Source organism: Paramormyrops kingsleyae, chromosome 23 (genome assembly GCF_048594095.1).
Source record: "Paramormyrops kingsleyae isolate MSU_618 chromosome 23, PKINGS_0.4, whole genome shotgun sequence".
NCBI classification, from domain to species: domain Eukaryota; kingdom Metazoa; phylum Chordata; class Actinopteri; order Osteoglossiformes; family Mormyridae; genus Paramormyrops; species Paramormyrops kingsleyae.
This window is the reverse complement of record NC_132819.1, coordinates 4,844,600-4,868,408: the sequence shown is the minus strand read 5'-3', so window position 1 is coordinate 4,868,408 and position 23,809 is coordinate 4,844,600. Positions and strand designations below refer to the sequence as shown.

The 23,809-nt window shown below is 46.5% G+C and overlaps 2 protein-coding genes across 6 annotated transcripts in view; both read left to right on the top strand.

Moving 5' to 3' along the window:
• The first annotated feature begins 84 nt into the window (after positions 1 to 84).
• Positions 85 to 2,822, top strand: mrpl24 (mitochondrial ribosomal protein L24). 3 transcript variants are annotated; one of them, XM_023830440.2, is made up of 6 exons: positions 85 to 393; positions 980 to 1,170; positions 1,342 to 1,437; positions 1,694 to 1,797; positions 1,919 to 2,049; positions 2,366 to 2,822. In XM_023830440.2, exons 2-6 carry the CDS (start codon positions 988 to 990, stop codon positions 2,500 to 2,502), a joined length of 651 nt encoding a protein of 216 aa, XP_023686208.1. In that variant the 5' UTR covers positions 85 to 393; positions 980 to 987; the 3' UTR covers positions 2,503 to 2,822. The 3 variants fall into 3 exon arrangements, with proteins under 3 accessions (XP_023686208.1, XP_023686207.1, XP_023686209.1); XM_023830439.2 differs by having other exon boundaries at positions 351 to 506; XM_023830441.2 differs by lacking the exon at positions 85 to 393 and adding an exon at positions 400 to 602.
• Positions 2,823 to 8,447: 5,625 nt separating this feature from the next.
• LOC111853526 (brevican core protein) overlaps positions 8,448 to 23,809 on the top strand; it is a 32,645-nt gene continuing 17,283 nt past the window's right edge. For all 3 annotated transcript variants that reach the window (XM_072705637.1, XM_072705636.1, XM_072705638.1), the window contains exons 1-5: positions 8,448 to 8,674; positions 16,953 to 17,035; positions 18,752 to 19,144; positions 19,956 to 20,130; positions 22,348 to 22,475. In XM_072705637.1, coding sequence (XP_072561738.1) covers positions 8,670 to 8,674; positions 16,953 to 17,035; positions 18,752 to 19,144; positions 19,956 to 20,130; positions 22,348 to 22,475 — 784 coding nt within the window. In that variant the 5' untranslated portion in view covers positions 8,448 to 8,669. The remainder of the gene's footprint in view (positions 8,675 to 16,952; positions 17,036 to 18,751; positions 19,145 to 19,955; positions 20,131 to 22,347; positions 22,476 to 23,809) is intronic.

The window sequence follows — 23,809 nt, the reverse complement described above, 5'->3', positions numbered from 1 at the left end:
TGGGGGAAATTAGGATAACGTCACTAGAAAGGGAAACGGAGGTTTTAGAGACATCGTTAAAATTTAAACAAGCAACGGCAAACCAGTCACCCGTTAATCGGCTTATTAAAAGGACTAGTCTAAAAGACCTAATTGGTTTCGGGCTTCCCAAGATGTAACTTATTAGCATTAAGCCGCCATTGATCTCAAAGTATTTTTGTGTAACACGCGGATTTGAAATCAAGATAAACTCCTGCCCTTTAATATTGGTGGATCTTATGCAAATACTCTCGTTCTGTTGCTGGTCATAATACTACGCATTTTGATAGCCAACGTTTCCCCATTGCGGCTTTGGAGATCACGTGCTCAATTTTTACCCATAAGCCCTGGCGCCGGGCACGCGAAAGGTCATAGGTGAGAGATACATGTGACATTGAGAGGAAACGAGATGTTTCTGTTTTGTGTATATTTTTAAGATTATCTGTCCGTCTAAGTTTTTATTTCGTAAGCTGCCGAGGCTAGCAGAGGTGCGTATCGCCATTTTGTGTATTTTCATGTTACCTATCTCATGCAATCTATTTCATTCTTGTTGAGGATGATGACCTAAATATGTAATAAAACAGGTACGGGAGCGTAAATATGAATTCGTATACGTTTCGCGTTTCGTTTAATTCGGTGTATAAAGGGCAACATGGAAATAAAATGCTCATGCTGTAGCAGTTAGCTTGGATACAAGTATGCTTTTGATCCAAGGTTATGTGATATTGTGAGCGGAATGTAGTGCACTGCTTTTATGAAAGGAAAGCTAGAGGTAGTTGCTGGTTGCAAATCTGTCTTTTGATTTTAAGTGCACTGAATGCTGTTTATTGCAACACTTAAATATATGAGCAGAGCTTTTCAGTTTTTGCGAGACGCGTTTAGCACTCAAATAAGTAGTTATTTAATTAGTCTATTATTATTATTATTATTATTATTATTTATTATTATTATTTTATAACAGACATCAGTATGAGATTGACAGCCCTTCTGGCCATGGCGGCTCGGGTGATGGTGCCTGCCGACTACCGCTACGCCACCAGCCGGCCGTGGAGCATCGCAGCGAAGAGAATCAACCCACCTGGCAAGAAGAGACGGAAGGTTTTTGTTGAGCCCATTGCCCACGAAGACTGGTCCGTTTTCCGAGGAGATACAGTAAGCATTAACCTTCAGCCACGACCCGCTTTTGTTAGGTTGTTGGCGAATCACTTACAACCAGCGTTCAGCCAAAAGGTTTTTAACAAGTCTTGGCGTAAGACGTAGGGATTAAAGTCGGTATAAATATAATTTATATACAGATCGTATTAAATTGACTTGTTTCTTTAGGTGGAGATACTTTCTGGTAAAGACAGAGGGAAGCAGGGCAAGGTTGTCCAGGTTTTCCGGAACCGTAACTGGGTCATTCTGGAGGGTCTCAACACGGTAAGGTGGACCATGTAGCATCTACGTGCATTGTGTGCAACCTCCATGATTCTTTCCTTTGTCCTTGCTTCCACATTTTTTCTTGTTTATTTATTTATTTTTTTAAAAAAAGGTTTAGTCTCAGACAGGGGAGTTTCTTGCTATTGAAAAGATGAGACCATGAAGTCATGGTCTCAGAAGAAATACAGGCAGTACACGTCTCTGATGTCTCTGGTTGCTGGTGATGGTCAGTTCTTATCTGCTCCCTCCCCTTCAGCACTACAGATATATTGGAAAATCTGCAGATTACAGGGGCACATACATTGCCAGTGAAGCCCCCCTCCTCCTGAAAGACATCGCCCTTGTCGATCCCTCCGACAGGTAGGCCCCGATTGAGTCCCTGGTCTCTCAAAACACTGACCTCCAGGCTGTGCCCCCCAAGGCTGCTCCCGCCAGAATTCTGGCCACCCATGAGTCTGACCCGCATTTTGCTGTTCTGCAGGATTCCCACGCAAGTGGAGTGGAGATACACCGAGGAGGGGGAGAAGGTGCGGGTGTCAGTCCGAACAGGCCGAATTATCCCCAAGCCGTTATTTCAGCGTAAGGATGGCATTGTAACCCAGCAGTGGAAAGGTGAGGCTTGGGTGATGGGTCGTCTGTATAAAATGCTGGAGCCTGATCAAATGATTTTTCTTCAGTTAATTAAGCAGCATTCAAATTTATTGTCAGCTGATTTAATTGAACTGGATTCTGACTTTGCACAAATAAAAATGAGCCATATTCCAGCACATTCCCTCCTGCATTCTCTGAAATTTACTGTAATGTAACCGTTTATTCACTGTCCTGCAGGCTATATACAAAGATGTGTCCTCAGTCACGTTTAAACATTTATTCAAATGCAAGGTTCTGAGTAGAGTGACCTGATGACCTTTGCCCTCTGCACCCCAAGATGGTCCCAAGGACACATCCCCAGAAGATGCCCTGGAGAAGACCTACATGGCCTCGCTGAAGACGCTTGAAGAGGAGGTCATGGAGAAGCTGGGTATCCAGGAGACAAGGAGGCAGAGGAAGAGCTTCTGGTACTGAGCAATGAGCGGATGGATGGACAGACGGATGGAAAGTCCAGCGGATGGGCCAGCAGTACCTGAAGTTCCTCTTAATTGACTGTGTACAGCAGTTTTCCTGCGGTAGATTGAGTGTTACTTCAAACCTTAGGTATTCTGCTGAAGTGGCTCAGCATATGATTTGTCAGGTAAAAATCTACCTGATCTGAAATCAGATGTTAACAATGGCTTTCAGGCTGTTAATTTTGAAGCGTCATGCTGGTCTTCAGTTATCCAGTCTGATGTATATGCATTAAAATGTGCAAGAATATGTGGCATCTAAATAAATTGATGGACAAGAAATGTTTGATTTGTGTGTACATGTTAAGTCGGTAAAAAAATTTTTAATTTGCTAATTTAGCTGTGGTGTACAAATAAAGCAATTTGGATAGTTCCGGTGTTCATTAAGAAAGAAACCCCAGGACTAAATTAAGGTAATGCATTGATTAAAATTTGGATGGCTTCACAGGAAACAGGAGGAAGTTGTTTTTTGATTGGATTGAAGGCAACCCTAATGTGGAAAGGTCTGAGGTAATGCTAAGATGTTTCCATATGCTGTTGTGATATTTGTACAGGGTACTTAGCTGGAATAACTCACTAGTGTTGGTTCCCATGTGAATTGTCTAGCATTACTTGGCAGTATTATAGTAATTGTTAATGTAATTGTCAAGTTTGCCCACAAGTGGGCAGCAAAGTCCCGGTTGTGTATATTACCAGAAGAAAGTTTCAGACCTGCGGCAAATTTAGTTTCTCGTCAGTGCTTTTTTGATTATAGCCGTGCGACACGTAATGGGGATACGTTCTGAGAAATACGTCGTTAGGTGATTTTGTCATAGCGTGAGCATAATAGTGTACTTAACTAAACCTAAGATGGTATTGCCCACTACCCACCTCGGCTATATAGTACAGCCTAGTAAAAGCATAAACCAGTAACTTAATTATCATTACCAAGTATTATATCATGTGCATAATGACATTATGTCAAGTATTATGTATGTGCTGGACTTTTATAGGATTGGCAACGCAGGTTTGTTTATGCCAGTATCACGACAAACACACGAGTAATATTTTACGACACCTGTGACGTATTTTTCACCGGTGAGAATTTTTCAGCTCCATTATAAACTTATGGGGTCACCGTTGTTCATGCAGTTCGTCGTTCACCGAAATGTTTAGTTGCAGCAACCGAGACACTAGTTGTGGTGTCAGAATATCTGGTTGTTAGACTGTGATTTTGATCCCACTGTAAAGCTTTTGTAGCTTTTCAAATAGCTGTACAAAGGAATATATTTCTTTTTACCACTGTCCTCAAAATTCTCACCAAAAGGCAGGTAGCATCTGTTCCCCAGACATTTTAACAGGTTCTCAGACAGCCTCACTCCATCTGACTGAGCGGTCTGGTTTCCCAAGGAAGTACAGCAAATGAAGCCATTGCTATTGCACTGGTTTGTGGCAGCTGGGCGGCTCCACAGTTGGCAGCAGAGGCAGAAGGCTGCCACAGGTCCTTCCAGGTCTGGCCTTGAGTTTTCTGTGTGAGGCCGGTGGAGTTTCGGGGTGCCCAGTCAGCTGCCAGACTGAAATATGAGGCAGGATAATGTACAGGATCCTGTCACTGGGCTTTGTGGCTGACCGCTTCTAAGGCGTGCTGACACCAGTTCAGAGTGGGTGGAGATACCGGGAACTTGCTGTACTGTGTCGTGGCTGAAGGCCTGTCAGTCTCTGCCCACATGGGCTTCTCTCCCACCTTCAGAAATCTCCTGCCACCCTCTGTGCCTTGGGGTAGACTGAGTCAGCATTATTCCTTCACACTGAATTCTACACCATGACAATAATTATACCTCAAACTTTCTCCCTGCTGCTCTCAAAAGATTCTTCTGGATGTGCCTCCCCCCTTCATTTTCTTTCTTTTTTTTTTTGGAATGGGGTTAGGGAATGAATTACAGACTGTCTCCCCCTGAGCTTCCACCCCACTGTTCTGTGTTCCATCTGAGTGCCATCTTGGCTCGTGTGCGAGACCCTCATGAGATGGCACTTTTCACGGCTTCCTGAGGCTCCCCTCTTCCTTCAGATGCGTGTACGACCTGCACGATGGGCCATCTCTGCCGCCCGGGCCAGCAGCTCCTCCGTACCTGGCTGTCCTCCGTGGGGAAGAACAGGACCGAGCTGAACGAGGTCATAAGCATGAGAAGAAGGATGTAGAATAAAGGAACCAGTCAGCATACTCGCCATCTTTCCATCCCCAGAAAAATCTGTCCTTTGCATTTTCAAAGCCAGAATGTTTCTTTTCCCACTGATATGTGGCTAAAGGACAAACTTTAAAGTATTTCTAGATGCAGGCGTTGGTTAAACCCCTCCTCTCTGGCCACGCCAGATTAAGTGACGAACGTATGGAGGGCTATCCTTATCCGACTTGGCAGCTACCTCTTCCAACATGGTGGTTAGTATGGACGAGCTGAATGTCTTTTGTACCAGTTTTTGGCTGGGATTGCCGTGCGTTTTACAGTAAGTTACAAAGACAGCATTGTTTGAAGTGGAGGGTTTGGTTAGCCCGAGGTATTACCCGGGTAGCCGTCATCTCCTGAAAACCCCGCTGTCTGCTGTAGTCGTCCGTTTTGCGGTTTTTCTTTTTCTTTTTTTGCGCGGGGTGTAGGCAGCATGGGAATAACTGGCCATGCCGTCTTGCCTGCCTCTGTCCCGTAAGGGTGGTGCCTGAGTTTAGTTACTTTGATGCCTTATTGGTAACAGTGTGTCATGCTCTTCAGGAAGCATCTGTCTGGTAATATGCCTGTCTTCACTAGTTCCCCCCCCCCCCCCTTCGTTACTTTTGTTCTGGCTGCCGTGCTGTAACTCCATATCTGGAACTGAACACAGTTGACCAGCATTGGTGAGATCATTTGCCAGAACTCTATCCAGGGTCGCCAGCTGCACGATAGACTAATCGTTGAACGACTGGACCACCCTGTCATGATCGCTTGAAGGATAGCTGAAGTTGGGCTTGGTTACCATCTGGGTGGGAGAGCTGTAAGGAATAACCATTATGAAGTGTTGCTGTTGGCAGCTGTAGTGGTCCTCCATTCAGGTGAACCAAAGCGATTCATAAGTGTGGATAAGTGGCGTTACCTGAGCTTCTGTGTTTTGGGTAAACTGCCAAAAACCGAATTCCTACACTGACCATCCATCCATCCATCCATCCATCTAATTGTCCAGTACAGGATTATGGGAGGTTGGGCCTGGACCTTCCAACTGGACCCTATGAGAGAATCACAGCCATCACAGTATCCTGCAGTAATTGCCATCTACCGCTATAGATCCAAAGAGTAAAAGTCCAGATCAAGATTCGTCTGATTTTGTTTCAATTAATCAGTTGAGTATAAAGAGTCATAGTCACAGAATGGTCAACTGGTTGGGTGAAACAAAATCTTGGTCTGGACTTTTACTCTGTGGACCCAAACTACCCACCTCTGTTGATGAGGTTACTCTTAGTTTGTATCACCTTGGCCTGGAAAAAAGTGATCATGCAGATCTGCTTCAGCTCAAGCGTTCTGGCTCCCATGGGTCCAATCCTGCGTGGCAATAATACTCGACTCGACTGGGGCGTTGCGACCCAGGAAGCTTCACATACTTAAGCCAGTGCACAGGAAATGTATTGTTACTGCAAGACAGGCGGTCGCAGTGCAACAGAGACGTTAATGCCTTAGTTTCCAGGAGAGCATTTCACCCCATTATAGTGAGCAGGAAGTTTACTCTAACTTACTTCACTACTATGTCAAGCTGTATAGATGGAGGGAAAAAATTGTAAAAGGCCATTTGCTTCCGATGTAAAAAAAAAAAAACAGAGGACTGCTAAGCAACAGTATAATGTAATGCAAATGAGCTTTGTGAAAGAGTTAAGCCCTTATGATAAAAGGGGATATGGTGCAATTGGAGCTTAAAGTGACTCGTCCTGGGGAGGGTGCACCTTGGGCTGAGAGGAGGGATGAAGTCCATCAAGCCTCTCCACCGTTTAATCCACCCTGCCCACTCCTTCCTGCCTCCTGCTCGTGCGCTGCTGTTAACCCACTGCCCATGCAGCTGTGTTAAATTCTAGGCCTGCCACTCCGCTGTAGGCACTGATTGTGTGTGTGTGTGGGGGTGGGGGGGCTGCTACAAGGAAGTATTCACGCTCTTCCCCAGCAGCCCCCCAATCAGCTGTCCTTCCTCACTGCTAAGCTACACCACCTGCATGCTAACCCCTACTCAATATTCTTGCTTAACCCAGCTACCCAGTAGACATGCTCCTATTGCCCCCCCTCTCCAGCCGTTATACTACAGCACACCCCTGCCTGCCAACTAACTACCGTCACTCTCAGAAAAATGGGTAAAAATTTGTACCTTTGCTTGTCACTGGGGCTATTACCTCAAGGGTCTGACAATTGTACCCTAGCTGTAGGTAATTGTACCTTTTAGTATAATTTAAGGTATAGAAATGGACTCTGAGAAACATCCCCAACGTACAAACATTAATGTCCCCCCAGTGGTACAAAAATGTTCCTCAGAGACCATTTCTATACTTTAAAAGGTACATTTATCTACAGGTAAGGGTACATTTGGCAGAGCCTTGAGGGTGCAGAGCCAATAACAAGCAAAGGTACAAATTTTTACCATTTTTTCTGAAGGTGTTTGTACTCTCACACCTTCTGTCCTTTCTCCCTTTACTCTGGTACAAAGTGAAATCTTACCTCTACCAGTCACGCTCATGCGTGTTTACTTGTGTCATCATCTAAACTCAAGAACTGCGTCCAAAACTTGTAATCATACTGTCAGAAAAAAAGAGTATCAATTTGTACCTTTGCTTGTCACTGGGGCAGTATCCTCAAAGGTTACCCTTTAGTGTAATGTGAGGTATAGAAATGGACTCTGAGGAACATCCCCAAGGTACAAACATTATTGTCCCCGCAATGGTACAAAAATGTTCATCAGAGTCCATTTCTGTATTTTAAAGGGAACACTTACCTTTGAGGGTACAGCCCCAGTGACAAGCAAAGGTATAAATTGGTACTGTTTTTTTTCTGACAGTGCATGCAAATGTGACAGAACAGGTATGTGGCATATATTTACATTATTTAGCACACACGTTTACCCAAACCTACTATAAGTTTCTGAGAAAGCATGGTCAGCTTATTCCTGGAGGAGATGGAGGTTTAAGGCCTTGTTCAGGAGCCCAGCAGTGATATCACTCACCAACCCTAGGATTTAGACCGGGAACCTTCCGATCACAGAAACAGTGTTCTAGCCCGCTGAGCCACACTTCTCCCATATCAGGGTAATTATCGCATGACCATATATTTCTGCTGTACTGTCATGATCACATCCCCCCCCACCCGGTTTCAACGCCCCTCTTATGAGCAACAATTATAGTCAGTTTAGTGTGACATTGTTTTTCACTTTTTTAAATTAAATCTTTGATCTTAGTTTTAATGCCTAATTAGAGCTGTGTTGTTTTCTGTAAACGTCACCTACACACCGTGCAGTTTTATAATTTTCTGAAAAATGACTAAGTTCAGAGTGTCTCAGGAGGCGAGGCGCCGAGCGCAGACCTGCCCCGCTTGCTTGCTCTGGCTGCTCGGCGTGCAGCATCAGCAACTTGCCGCTATACTGCACTGACGCACCGTTCAAGCACCGACTTTCTTTCCATCGGCCGGTCCTTTACCCCCCTTCAACAGAATCGAATGCCCCCGTTTTACACACAGTGGAAATAGCACGAAATCATGCACGCGCCTATAAATCCCCGATTCGGTTTGTCCTCCTGCATATCTGAGTGACCCCTTTGCTTTATACTGAGAAGCCTGTACAATTACGCTGCAATTTTTTCAACCCTCCATCCCAGTTTCTCTGCCCCCCCCCCTTCCAATTAGACAAGAGTGGGTTACATGTAGAGAAAAAAGTGGGCTGTTCGTGGTTGTTTAAACCCTGGCTTGCTCGCATCCCGTCTTTTCTGTCCTTCCTCCAGCTTTCACACGCTCCTCGCTGGCAGCCCCATCCGTACTCAGCGCTGCATTGTCCCACTCGCACTGCACCAAGCGAAGAGCGGCGGATATTTCATATACGCCGCATCAAAAAACAACAAATACAACATTTTAAAGAGGATAAAGCCCCAATTGTGTCCGAAAAATGCGGTAGGTTGACTTTTATATTAAAATGTTTATTAATATTGTCTGTCCTGTGAAACAGGGGTGCAAAGTTTGATTACGTCTGTGATGATTTCTAGCACAAACACGGCAGGTAACCTACTGCGCAACTAGCACGCAACGAACATTTCTAGGCGTCTTTTGGTAGCTCATTCATCATGCATCTGATTTAATTCAAAGGCTTTTTTTTGTTCGTATTAAATATTAATCTCCACCGTTGCTGCCTGCGAACTTAATTAAATTGTCAAAGAAGTTGTAAAAGCGATTTGCATAAACCGAAACGTGTCACCTTGTTACTTTTATTCCCATTTTACTTCCATTACCCCCCCCCCCCCTCCCCACCTGAATAGGATGCGCTACCGGTCGATATAAAAAGGAGCTTCAGGGCATTTGCTTGCAATAATTTTACTGAGCCGCAAAATTCTGCGTTGCGATACATTCAGATAATAATAACTGGCCAACGAAAAGTTGGGACCCGTGCTTTGAGAGTTGTCTGTCAACATGAAAAATTAATATACCTGACAGTACCGGTGCAGTGTTTTGTTAATGTATTTTAGCCTTAGAGTCGTTGCAAATGACACTAATTATAGAAGCTCTGCTGTCTAGATCTGATCTAGAGTCTTCCACAGTATCATGGTCATTGTAAGGCTGAAGGGCCAATAGAACGCCTGTTTAAATAACGGTTAATTCACGAAATTGTCTATCTGTTCATCCTTTAATCACTGTTTTCTAGTTAAATACTGTTGCCCCGGGGTTATGTTCTTTACGGTTAGTTTTTTGTAGACTGTTCAGGATATACTGTGTCACAACAGGCCTTTTGATTCCCCCTTGTTTAGAGAATCTGACCTATAATTAGTAGAAAATCTTTACCAAATAAAGAAGAAGCTGGCTGAAAATGATTTGTGAGCCACCAGGTCTGTGTAGGTACAGAAGAGAAGGTCTGTGAGGAAAAAGACCCTGTACCACCCTAGCTAGCTCCAGTGTAAGGTTGAGCTTTTTACTAATATAATTTTTATTGGTCTTAACTACTAATATTAAAATTGTGGGCAGTAATGGCAAACATCATTATAGCTTCTTATGTCTTTGTGGGACTCCGTTCGATGACTGAAGTGTGGCAGAGCGGTCTTTACAGCTTCCCGCGAACTGCACTGCCGGGAATTTCGAGCGTAGTGTCTTTGGTGATCGAGCAGAGCTGCTCTTCTCTAGGTATTTAAGCCCTCAGTCTTCTAGTAGCGAGTCAATGTCCGTCAGACCCATCACTCGAGGCGTTTCGGCCTACGGTCTCTGACGCCTGGATTAGCCGGTTAGCAGCTAATTAGCAGCGGTTATCTTTTGGGCTCCATGGAGCCATACTGCTTTGTCCACACCCCCCATTCCCATGTATTGCTAACAGACGACGGTTGGTTGATCCAGGGCAGAGGCTAGTTGCTTCGTGAAGCCAGTGCTGTGAACAGAAGCGCATTCATGATTCCTTGGCTCCTCTGGAACTGTTGTAGACCCCTTTCTTCAGTTCTCATTCTTGTGTAGTGGGGCCAGTTCCTCACTTTGGCACATTATTCTTCACTCGTGGTGAAAGCCTTTCCCCATCCATTATTTTTTTTAATTCTGCTAGCCTACAAAGTGGAGACCCACCCTGCTCTCAGAGCCCTTCCCAGCCTAGCCAGGGGAGCCTTCCTGTTCTCCTGAATTACCTGGCCCCGCCTCTCTGCTTTGCTCCTCCCACCTGCCTGTTAAAGCCCCACCCCCGACTCTGTTTCCTACCCGAGTTTGGTGAAAGCATGCCCTGCTCCACAATTCCTCCCAGCCTATTTAGATAACCACCCCCCCCCCCCCCCCCCTTGTGTTCCAACTTGCTTATATTCTCATAGCAGAGGTCCACCTCTGATTAATTCTGCACACAGACCTCTATATCCCAGAGAAAAAAAATATGCATCACAAGACAGCAGTGACTTGAACTTCCAGCATCGCCCTGCGGGTGTCCCGAATCCTATTTCTCTCATTATCTGGTACAGGCCAATGATTACATGTGCTCAGCGAGAAGAATTATCGGGGAATGAGTTGGTTTGGGTCAATAATTCAACTTGGGGAAAACAGTGTGAAGCTTTATAAAACATTTAGTACACATTCTTCCTTATACTCAGAAGAGACAACGGCATGCCAGTGTACTGCAGTGCAGCAGTGCAGCATAGCCCTGGGCAGCTCCCTTTTTAATAATGCCCCCTTAATTACTAGTCCCAGATATACAGGCACCCGAATTTAACATCTAAATCCAGCTCCTGAAACAGTAACCAATGACAGTCATCATAGATACCCTTCCACCTATGTGAAATGACATCATGCTTTCCTTGCCATTTACACACACAGGTACACTGGAATGCGGCTTTTCACATATCCCATCATGCTCTCCTTTGAGACACACACACATATACAGGTGAGACTGTAGCTTGGGGGTCTGAGCACAGGGTCTGGCCATTTATCCGGCACCCCTGGAGAATTTCAGTAAGTTAAGGGCCTTGCTCAAGGGCCCAACAGTCATGTGATTAATCTGCCAAAACCCTGTGGCCTTCTGATCATAGTGACAGGGGCCAAACCAGCTGAGCACGCACCGCCCCCACTGGGACCCACCCACCCGTGTATGAGCGGGAATATTTGTACAGTCTGACTCTTCTTTCAAATATGGCCGAACTTAATAGGAGAATTTGGGAAGAAGTGAAGTGATTTAGTGAGAAACTGATCCAGCGGTTTAAAAGCAGAGATGTTCAAGTTTTTTGTGGTGAATCCAAAATCTCTATGTCAAGTTTGATACAGGCAGATGGACATGGGGATAATGTAAGATCAGTAAATGTTTTAGAAAATTATATATGCATTATCCGGAAATTGGATTTTGAAATCTAGTTTGTATTCAAATATGCGAGTCTCATGCAAACATGAGGGAGTTTAAGACATTTCTAAAACTCACTCAGTCCATTGTTGGGTGTGTTTGAGATGAGACCACGAATGAGCTGATGTTCTTCTCATGATATGGTGCAGTACTGGGAACCAAAACTCACTCAGTCCTCATGTAATCCAGAGAACGTTAATTACATTTCAAAAATTCATCACATCCACATAAATTTCCCATGGCCTGAGTGTGTTTTAGAAATTTGCTTTTAAATTTGTGGATATTCCTGAATCAAAACAGAAACAAAAATAGTTAAGGTTGTTCAAGCTTTGGTGCTAAGATATTATCAAAGAAACTTTCCTCACTGAAGAATTACTGAGTCAAAGCCTATGTGGTGACCTGGAGGTTTCATTGAGTGGAAATGTCATTTGTATTAGATGAGTTAGCCCATGACGTAGCGACGTCTGGTTAGCCACCGGTGCTACACTGCCAATCCTGCACATTCCCTGAGCCCTACCTCACCAGGCGGAACATTTCTCAAGCTGACCTTATAATATGAGCTGATGCAAGTTCTCAAAATAACCCTACTAAAAGTGATTGGGTTTGAGGAGATCGACAAGGCAGCGTTGGTGTGTATAAGCGTTTGGGCTGACAGTTGGGCGAGATGCCAGGAGTTTGGGATAATGAAAGTCAATGTCTGTTAAATTAAACATCACCAATGAGGCGAAAAGCCATTGCATATAATAAACCAAAAAACAAAATGAGACCAAAACCTGCAGGGCATATTGGTTGGTGAAGATTACTGCTGCAGTGAACTTTCCATTCACAGAAACGGTGAATGAAAACGAGACACAAGCACAGTGCCTTCAATTTGAAGAGAAACACATTTGCAGACCTTAAAATGGGTGCCCATTATACTGAGATTTTTAAAAGCTAGATGATCAGTAGACATATCCCTTTTTTTCAATGCTTTAAGCTGCTATAAACTTTTTAAAAGTTAAAATTAGAAGGAATAGGGAGTAGTCACTTTAAGTAAAAATTAAAAACTTATGGTCACTCATAGTTTAGGGTGCAGGATGTTACTTCTTGAGTGTTGTTCCACAGACGGCTCAGATCTGGTTTGTAGAAGCCCTTCAAGAACTGTGCACAGGCTCGTAAATGCACCCCGAGGGAGTAACGATGCCCATTCTCCTCTGAGCGAGCCCATCGCGGTGCCCAGCCAGAGCAGCAGGCACCTATATACTCCCCGTCTGCACTCTTTCTCTGTTGTCCCTCCATCCACTCCTCTGTCGGTTGCCCCACGGCATTTTTTTTCCGTCTGCGGGTTTGAAAGAGTTGCCCCGGGAGATGAGGAGACAGAGTCATCCGAGGTGAGGAGACGCTGGATTGGTGAGCGGCGGGCGGGCGGGCGGGGCACAGCCGGCTGGAACGACGGGCAGCAGCGAGGAACCGCAAAGGGCTATGCGAACATGAGGAGGAGGAAGGGAGAGCGGGGAAGGAGGTGGGGCGGCGCGGCAGACGGGGCATGGCCTGGCAGCCGCATTGAACGGGAGAGAGGAGAACTGACATGTTGGCTGGTGCAAACGCAGCCAGAGGGAGACGTGTGGGCCCAGTCACATGAGCTCATTCGCCGCCGTCCATTCATATGCTCTGAAACGCCATTGCTGAAAGAGTGAAAGGAAAAACCAGGCCCTCAGCCAAGGAGCAGCTGGAAGAGACCCCACACAGTCCATCAAAAGGAAATTAGGGCCACTGTATTCAAAATTATTATATCTAGACTGCTATAGGCCCGGCGGCCCCAGTCCTCCGAGGTGCCCGCATTGTAGTCTCCATAAATGGAGTTTTCTCAGGCCGCAGGCAGCCCGGGCTGAACCGCGGCCCCGTCGAGCTGCTGGTCCGTGCGATGAAGTCACTGCAGAGTCTGTGTGCCTGCGGTGTCTGCCTAAGCACTTCTGCGGTCTCCGCAGGCGAGCCGGAGGAAGTCAGCTCCTGTTCCTCGTGGCGTATGGAAATATGGTCGTGGCTGTGAGCCACGTGTGGCGGCCTGGCCTGGGCACGGCGGGGGGAGGGCTGGAGGGGCTAGGGGGGGGAGCGTTCAGGAGAAACAGAAGCCAGGATGGAGCGGTTAAAACCACCCAGTAAAGATCAGCGAGGGCCAAGGTTTGCAAGGCTTAGAATCTGTGTGTATAAACAGTGCCGTCTATGCGACTGTCCCGCCTCATTATTATTTATAATACAGTATTACCTTAGCGGGCTGTACAGGAGCAGCTCCCCACCTGTCACCGGCCTGTCACCGGCCTGTCACCGGCCTTCCTATAAGCCTTAACCCTTCCTCTTTGGCCTCCCAAGTCAGAGGTCTTGGTGTAACTCCCCCAGACAGTAATTTGGGGCTTGTTAGACCCCGGACCTCACTGCCTCTGGCAGCTCCGCTCTGCCTCCTGTCTGCTTTTGGCACTGCATACTGCCGCACTTGCAAATTCCCGCAAAACCCATTTTTCAGTAACCAAAATTCATTTTCCTTGCTCGATCGCGTCATCCCTACTAAAAATACACCATTAAATAAAACAATTTTGGTTTACGCGTAATCCATTTGCACATTTATTCCGAAAAAGGCCTCGCGCTCAATCAGATGGCTAAAACAATGACTTTTAAGTTCTTCACCCTACTCACCACATGTCTTTTTGCAATTATATTTCCTGCTGGCTTAGTTTCTGTTTAGTGAATCTGACCTGTGTGCATTTAATGGGTTCCTGCGCTCACAGCCACACACTGGGACAGGTAAATTACCCGTTGCTGCTCGTTTTCCATTCCAGTTACTCTGTCAGCATGTGGCCAAATAATGGTTGAAACGGTCCAATGCCGTAATTCGCCAGCCGCACTCACGTCGGCACCTCGATCCGAGGATTGGTGTTGTTATGATGCCTGCCTTTGTGGCTTGGTCCTGGTTAATCTAATTAAAAAGGGCAGAAAAACCAGAGACTTAATGAACGCCTGGCATAGTGAGCGCCTCCTTTCAGGACGCCAGTGGACAAACCGTGGGCCAGAGAGGATGTTAGATGTAAAATTATACATGACCAATGAGATGCTCGTCACCACTGGAATTACGAAGTTAGTAATTATGAAATTAGTAATCGCTCGGATTTTCCTTGGATATTTCCGTTTTCTCTGCGATGGATCCAGCTATGTCTAGAGGTGGTCTTCGTTATTCCTTGGGTCAAAGTCAAACGTCAAGGTAACGAGCCCGGAAAGTGGCGGCTGGCCTCATCCAGCACCAAGTCCTTCCTGTAATTTGTTTTTTTCTGGTAGCTTATGAAAGAAGCTCTTAAAAAACATTAAAGAACCACAACAAGCGGCAGTTATTTACTGCATCCACATGACGGACACTAATTGCTACCAGTCTATGGTATTGACCCATTCAGCAGAAATATTTTACATTTATAGCCCAAACAGCTACATTTTACCCAGGACAGTTGGGTTTTACTCTTCGTTTTGAATCTAGGTAAAAAACACCAATATGTCTGCTGTTGAATGTGTCTGCATTGACTGTACACTGATTATTTCTGTCTAAGTGTAATGAGCACAGACTTCGTTTTGAGTGCAGGTTCCTTTGCGTAAAGTGGGTTTTTAGCAGTCCGAGGGTCTTCTGGAAGGTTCCGTATACATTCGAGCTCTATCCTGGCTTGCTTTCAGCTCACTTTCTAAGAACAAAACCGCAAAGCTGTATCTCCACACATCCGGCATGGGCGCCTTGTTTTCACTGGTCAAAAGGCCTCTTGGCAGCGGAAGTCTTTTGAGCCTTACTGATATTTATAATGATGTATTTGCTGTTCCTACTAGATGCCTGAGCCGCTAGTGGAAATGTAGCCTTTTCTAGAGGCCCCTGGGGGCCACAGCGGGGGTCCTTGTGGTTAGACGTGGGGGGGGAGGGTGGTCCTGCCAAAGAATAAGGAGAGTGTGTGTGTGTGTGTGTGTGTGTGTGTGTATACACTCTTTGGCCGTTACGCCATTAGAATTCTACTCAAGTGCGACAGCGAATCAGGCCAGCTGGATGATGCTGTATCAGACACGTACACACACACTATTCTTTCTTTCAGTCCCTTTAAAATATGACCCTCTCCGTCCTCTGTGTCCCCTGATTTAGAGGTCCCCGTGTCACCCACAGTGAACTTTAGTTGTGTTTCGCCTAAACTTTTACGGCCTCTCACTCTAGCAGTCTCCTTTCGCTTCCTCCTTGTTAATCACCAAGGTCGGCCCCCGCAGCAGTGGGCCTTGTGCTTTCTAGATGCATCCGGCTGATGCCCCTGCTCTGTCATCTGAAGTTCTTTTGTCGGATAGTTGTCCGATTGTTCTGTGCTGTTCCCCCTGCACTATGAGGTTCCCCGACCTGTCTAAGGAGGAGCACTGCTCCGAGGGCAGGAAACCCTGTTTGTCACACTGTGATGACTGGCCTGTGATCCAGCACCACTGCGGGATTTGCGACGTGGACGTGTCGCTTAGCATGCGGCTACCTTTGCACCCAAAAGAAAATGGCCTCATTCACTATAAGAAATGATGTGCGACAACTTCACCAATGAGCTGAATGTGGAACATCGAAGTCCTAAAGGAAAAATCGGTGGTGTTTTTCCTACATGAGTCACATTTATGAATTCCAGGGCATTCCATGGATATTAAGTCAGTATAAATTCAAGCTCCTCCATCCATCCATCCATTTGTCCATCTATCCATCCATCCATCCATCTTCCTATATCACAGCAGTATTGCAGTCTTTTACCACCAGGGTTCTGGTGACATTCAAGTTCAATAGACTGTCGTTATTCATTGTCATTGTACAAAAAGTGAACTGAAAATACTGTACAGGCTAAAAATATCTGCCTTCACCTGGAGTTAAAACTACCACAGACTACAGAGAAAAACCATCCCAGCTGGTTTAACCTTGTCAGGTAACCGAACCATTCGTGGTACACAGCAGATGAATGGCTACCCCGTGTCAGTGGACGTCTGTTTATTTTGAGATCATCTTTCTTATTTTGCTTGTACAGAGGCTGTTATTCAGGGCAAATTTTACTTACAGTCCGGAATTTTAAGAAAGCAAATTGGGTTAAAGGCATCATGCTCTAGGGTACGACTGCAGTGGCCTGCTAGCCTTCCCAAGCTCAACCGGTTTTACCGTGTTGTCTGCTCTCGGGTCGCTCTCCGCCTTTGACTTTTTGTTGCCCTGCGTATCTGTGCTCGCTTCTCTGCCGACCCCCCCGTCCCCCCCGATCTGGCCCCTGGGTTGCCTCTTATTGGTCCATCGTTCCCCATTGTAGCCTTTCACCTTAGCATCAACGTCAACCCACAATTATATGGTATCACCTCTATGATGCTATGATGTCCCTCTTGCAGATTTGGGATGAGCCCCCCTTTGGGTCTGTTTGCCATCAGCCTCGTCGCCCTGGTGTGCCCCTCCAGCTCTGAACAGGGAGCAGGTAGGAATCCACCTGTACTACGGTGCATAAGAGCCAAGCACAGTCTGATAATGATGATGACGACGATGATGATGATAGAGGTGGTGGTAATACGGCCATTATATCCAGTGCCAAGAGGGTCACTCAAGATTTATCACACAGGGGACTAAAAGCCTTCTGGGGGAGCAGGGGGTCTGATATTAATGAGAATGAATGAGAATACACTGTTTGAACTAATTAGTGCACATTTATTTGGGGGTATGCATAGTAATGGCATTTAATAATGTGTTAATAATGTGTTAATAATGTGTTAATAATGTGTTCTTTTTAAATATCAGCAAGTACACTTTTACCTTTTGTGTAAACAGATTCTGCATTTGTATTCATTAATTTTTACAGTAGATTGCAACTTTTTTGAAAGTGTAACAAGCTGTGTAAGTGTCCATGAATATCTGTGCTCGGTGCTGCTCATGAAGTCTTGTTTCATTCATACTTTGCTGCATGCGAGCGCATAAACACACACATGGGCTTGACTGATGAGCCTGAGAAGGTAAAACCGTCTCTGGGTGCAGGCGAGGCGGAGATGGAAGCGGCCTAGCCCAGGCTGACATTTCGCTGCCCGTTGGTATGCGGGTGGACAGGCCATGCCAGCATTTGATGTATTAAAAATGAACTGGGACCTGCTGCAGTGGAGGACCCTTCACAGCTGTGATGTATAATTAAAGGATCAGAGAACCGTCATCATAAACAATTTAACTGGCCAGAAGTGAGCAGCTAATGTAAATGATTCAAACACAGCTGTCTTTCCAAATCAAATTAACTGAATTTCCCCCTGGGGCCAATAAAGCATTATCCCATCTCATCTCATCTCATCCCATCTCATCCCATCTCGTCTCGTCTCGTCCCATCCCGTCCCGTCCCATCCCATCCCATCCCATCCCATCCCATCCCATTCCATTCCATCCCATCATATCCTTTGACATTCCATCCCATCCTTTTCCATCCCATCCCATCCCATTCCATGTATCTGCTTATGTAGCCTACACATTCACTGGCGCTAACAATGGGTGTTTCTCAATATGAATACTTGACTAGTCTTGTGTTCTTGCGCACCCGTTTTGTGTCAACTTGCATTGCTGAAGACCAGTTCCAACACTGAAGAACAGAACAGAGGATGGTAAAAATCTCCGGATGTCGTTCTTGCCCCACCCCAAATATCAAGGATGCATCAGTTGCATCCTTGTCAAATGAGAACAATCCCATGATTCATTACATCAGAGGTCTGTTCTTGGGAGGTAAGAATGCTCTTGCCAAGAACACAAGTACGATCTTTGCATTCTTGGTATTGAGAAACTCCCATTAACCCCTCTAATTATAATCACCAGGGGTCCAAGCAGCAGAAGTGCTGGATCCCTACTGTTTTTGTAGATTCTCTTTATTTCTCTCATTTCGTGCTCTAATACAGAATACCTTCCTTTCAGAAATATATGCTCACCAAAAGCAAAATAGAAGAACGATGGAATACAAACAGGAAAAAGCAATTAATTGTTCTTTATCAATTATGTCAAATACACATATACTAAATCGGTTCATAATCTGTTTCAAGCACTTTTCCAGTCACTCAGCTTTAACAAATGATATTTTTTTATTAATGATATTTTTTTTATATTTGCTATTTGGAGTTCTGCAGCCCTAAGCCTCCCTGCCCAGTGCTGGTCTCTCCCCCCTTTCCCCCAGATGATGTGCGGCTCCTCCGGGTGACCATCCCCAAGACGCCCCCTCCATACGCCTCCCTGGGCGGCACCCTCACCCTGCCCTGCCTGGTGTCCCTGCCCCAGCCCCCAGTCTCGGCCTCCACCTCGGGCCGCCAGGCTGTCCTCTCCCAGCCTCGCGTCAAGTGGAGCGTGCTGTCGTCAGACAGGGAGACGGACATCCTGGTGGCCCGGGGGGACCGGGTGAAGGTCAGCGAGGCTTATCGGGAGCGGGCAGCCCTCCTCCATTACGCCTCCTCCCCCGCTGACCTCACCCTACAGCTGGAGGAGCTGCAGCACAATGACACAGGCTTCTACCGCTGTGAGGTGCAGCAGGGCCTGGAGGACGCCAGTGACTTTGTGGAAGTCAAGGTCAAAGGTGAGGGGGCAGCAGTGGAAAGTTCAGGTCAAGAAAGTACAAATCCAGACCGAGGTTTTGTTTCAACCATCCAGTTGAGTATAAAGAGTCACAGTCACAGAGTACTCAACTGGTTGGTTGAAACAAAACCTTGGTCTGGATTTGTACTTTCTAGAGGTAACTTCCCCAACACTGTTGGGGAGTACCTAGGAATTCTGGGCCTCCTAACAAAATGTCACCTTGGGCCCCATGCCAAATTGTACATATTCAAAGGCCCCTGAATCTGCCACGCCCCTATTGAAGCCATTATTTTGCTATATCCGGCAATTTGGCAAGTTTAATAAATCTTTAACCTTGGATGCAGGAATTTGTTTATCAAATAATGTATTAACTATGCTAAGCACCTTAGTGGAGAATTTCACGCAAGCCATTGCAGGCAGATATTTGTAAAATTGCCAATTCATTGTACTTAATTTTAAGCCATAGCAGAGCATATGCATCTGGTAAAATAACGATTGTGATAATTATTTTGGGAGTAATCCTTTGCTGCTTATTTTCACGTCAGAGATGCCCATTGTCTCTGTGCTAGCAGACCGTTTCATTAGCTGTGGACCTCAGAAGTAGACGCTTCTGAAACATTGTTATGCAGAAGGTGTCTCATTGGCTGAAAGTCACATTCCGGAACCGACTGACAAGAAACCTGATGTCTTACACAAATGAGCTGTTTAATACCCTTAACTGAGCCGTCTGCATGCATGTGTGTACGCACGCCTGTGTACTTCTACGTGTGTGTGCGTGCGTGCATGTGTGTGCTCGTGCGTCTGCGTGGCAGGTGTTGTGTTCCACTACCGCGACGCTTCCGGCCGCTATGCCTTCAACTTCGGCGAGGCCCAGCAGGCCTGCGAGGGCATCGGCGCCAGCATCGCCACCCCGGAGCAGCTCCTGGCGGCCTACCACAGCGGCTACGAGCAGTGCGACGCTGGCTGGCTCTCCGACCAGACCGTGAGGTGACCCTTTCTCCTGCTAGATGACCCAGAATAACACGAGCTAACTGATCGACCAGCTAAAAATTCTGAGTCCCCGTAAAGTGCTGGGCCATCTGAATCTGCCAGGTTACCCAACGCCCCTACTGCGCCCCCTGCTGACCACACCTTAACATCCTTTTTGTCGTTGTAGCATTTCGCTAACCGTAAACAGCCAGGCCTGCCTCGCATGCCAAAACATTTCTCCGCAGCGCCAGCCTGCCGGCAGCTGAGTGTACCCACTTTCCGTGGCGTCCTGCAGAGTGGAGCCCGAGAGCATCATTACCTGCTGTTTATAGTTTACTTTGCATGCATGCCTTAATTAGTGCCATTTAGGTGGAAAAATGAAGCTCACCGCTGGTGCTCTCACTTGCACATAGGCCAACCAATACACAGGATGTAAATAAATATGCATGAGACGACTTGGTGCAGAGACTCATACCCGTGTCATAAGTGTGACATCAATATTTATAAGGCTACCTGATGCTAAGGGCCGACTAAATGACCCTCCGAACGGTTACATCAGTGGTATCTGCAAGCTATAATCAAAAATGTGAAGATTTTCTTTCATTCCTCAAAGTCTGTGTGACTCAATAGCCCATCAAAAGGAACGAACAGATGACAAAGTCTAGCTTTTAGTGTCTTTCTTTGTGTTGTTTAGCTAGTAAGCCGGAGCTTTGTGGTCACGGTTAATCAGAGAGCCTTTGAATTACTTGCCCTTCGCTCGAAAAACAAAAGAATAATTTTTGATTTGGACTGTGTTACAGGTTAGGGTATGCAGTGTTTATTTTCAGTGAGATATAAAGCAAAGATACAAAGGAATACAGGCATGAAATGTTTTGCCTGTGAGGCTAATCTCAGAGAACCAGGAAAAAGGGAATCTATCTTTTTGGTTTATTTCAGACGCTGGCATGACTGAAGCTCTGAAATGGTCAGTGCTGTAATGTTTAAGGTGATCAGACAGTGATGCAGTTAATAAAAAGGGCTTTTTAAGGGATTGCTGATGTGAGTCAAGGTTCAAGGTTCAAGCTACTTTATTGTCATCAGCAGCTGTGTACACATACATAGTGTGAGGAGACAGTCTTTCTCAGTGGACCGGGGTGCAACATACATCGACATATAACAAAAATACAATGTACACTCGGGCAAAAATAACACTAAACACTAAACAATGCGACAATATGCAATATAGGGCCATGGGGCATTGGGGTATTTCTGTGCACATAAATATAAATATGACCGGCGTAGTGTAAGGTTGAGACTCGTGTATGTACTCACTAAGCAGGACTAAGCTGTTGTTGAGACTCCGCGGGAAGTGACTCCAGAATAAGTAATGAGCTGTCCTTGGATAGGACTCACGGTGGCAGTCAGCGGCATGTTCTGCAGGAGTCAGCATTCACCTGCGTGGGCGGAGTCGCAGGGTGACGTAAAATAATAATGGGACTTAACCTATTTTCCCCCTGGTGCCTTTAGCATCATGCTAGTTAGCAATGCTGTCACTCAGTATCTTTATTTTCCAGGAGTCAAAGCACTGTATGTCTCCTTGGGAATAGCCTGACTTGGGGCAGGGTTTGCGGTGTCCATTGTTTTCCACCTGGTTACTGCATCCTGCTTGAATCCAGCTTGCTTCAGCGATGTGTATAATGGGGGGGGGGGGGGGCAGTTCAGAATAAGGAGACGGCATAGGGGGCTGGTGGAGCTGCATGTACCTTCCCTTGGCTTTGCATGACCCTCCCACATCACAAGGGGCCAGAGAACGTCGCAGAGCACCTGCGAAAGTGCTGCCTTTGTAGCCTGATGCGCCGTTGACGTTGCTGTTTTCGTCAAAACCGCTGTGAAATAAAACAGGTGGAGTATGCAAAAACGTACCACGTGTATCAGTATATAACAGACTTGGAAAGATACATGCTTACTTGTTCTCGTGTGAGTATAGCGACTATTTTGTGTAGAAAATATCAAGACCGAACATGACTCTCAATCTTCTTGAGGAACAAGTGATGATTTCAGCAGGACTGTAGGGTTACTAGAGGACACACTGGACCTCATTTCTGTCTCTGATAGCAATAAATTACTCCTCAGTCTTGTGACTACATCCCCACAGAGAGACAGATTTATTTTCAGGAGGGTTAGGGCAAAGTGCACTGCCAAAGCGGTGGGTGTGGTGTAGGACACCTTCATGATCGTTCTGTGTTCTCCCTTCAGGTACCCCATTCAGATGCCACGACAAGGGTGTTACGGTGACATGGACGGGTACCCCGGAGTGAGGAATTATGGGACACAGGACGCCAAGGAGCCATTTGACGTGTACTGCTACGTGGAAAACATAGATGGTAAAGTGATCACCCTCAAAAATGTTTTACATATTTCAAAAAGCCTTACGTGTGAAGGTAATACCTGGAATGTGTATGCGTCCATTTTTATTTGCAAACAATACAGTACCAATAAAAAGTCTAAACACACTAACTAAAAATCATTTGTTTTTCAACAAGATCCATCCATCCATCCATTAACTTCCGCTTATCCGAGGTCGGGTCATGGGGGCAGCAGCCTCAGCAGGGAAACCCAGACTTCCCTCTCCCCGGCCACGTCATCCAGCTCCTCTGGGGGAATCCTGAGGCGTTCCCAGGCCAGCCGAGAGACATAGTCCCTCCAGCGTGTCCTGGGTCTTCCCCGGGGCCTCCTCCCAGTGGGACATGCCCGGAACACCTCACCAGGGAGGCATCCAGGAGGTATCCTAAGCAGATGCCCGAGCCACCTCATCTGGCTCCTCTCAATGCGGAGGAGCAGTGGCTCTACTCTGAGTCCCTCCCGAATGACTGAGCTCCTCAGCCTATCTCTAAGGGAGAGCCCAGCCACCCTGTGGAGGAAACTCATTTCGGCCGCTTGCACTCGCGATCTCGTTCTTTCGGTCACTACCCTCAGTTCGTGACCATAGGTGAGGGTAGGAACGTAGATCGACTGGTAAATCGAGAGCTTTGCCTTTTGGCTCAGCTCCTTTTTCACCATGACAGATCGATGCAGCACCCGCATCACTGCTGACGCCGCACCGATCCGCCGGTCGATCTCCCGCTCCATCCTTCCCTCACTTGTGAACAAGACCCCGAGATACTTAAACTCCTCCACTTGGGGAAGGACCTCCTCCCCGACCCGGAGAGAGCACTCCACTCTTTTCACGGTCTGATGAGGCCAACAGAACCACATCATCTGCAAAAAGCAGAGACCTAATCCTGAGGTCACCAAACCGGACACCCTCAACACCTTGGCTGCGCCTAGAAGTTCTGTCCATAAAGGTTATGAACAGAATCGGTGATAAAGGGCAGCCCTGGCGGAGTCCAACCCTTACCGGAAACGAGTCCGACTTACTGCCGGCAATGCGGACCAAGCTCTGACACCGGTTGTACAGGGACCGAACAGCCCTTATAAGGCAGCCCGGCACCCCATACTCCCAGAGCACTCCCCACAGGACTCCCCGAGGGACGCGGTCGAATGCCTTCTCCAAGTCCTCAAAGCACATGTACACTGGTTGGGCAAACTCCCACGCATCCTCCAGGACCCTGCCGAGAGTATAGAGCTGGTCCACTGTTCCACAGCTGGGGCAAAAACCACACTGCTCCTCCTGAATCCGAGGTTCGACTATCCGGCGGACCCTCCTCTCCAGCACCCC

What these genes read in the sequence shown, in the direction of transcription:
- mrpl24 (XM_023830440.2), top strand. Translation starts at nt 988, where the DNA reads ATGAGATTGACAGCCCTTCTGGCCATGGCGGCTCGGGTGATGGTGCCT. An exon ending in CCGTTTTCCGAGGAGATACA is followed by an intron (nt 1,171 to 1,341) that starts GTAAGCATTAAC and finishes TTGTTTCTTTAG; the next exon opens with GTGGAGATACTTTCTGGTAA. An exon ending in TTCTGGAGGGTCTCAACACG is followed by an intron (nt 1,438 to 1,693) that starts GTAAGGTGGACC and finishes CCTCCCCTTCAG; the next exon opens with CACTACAGATATATTGGAAA.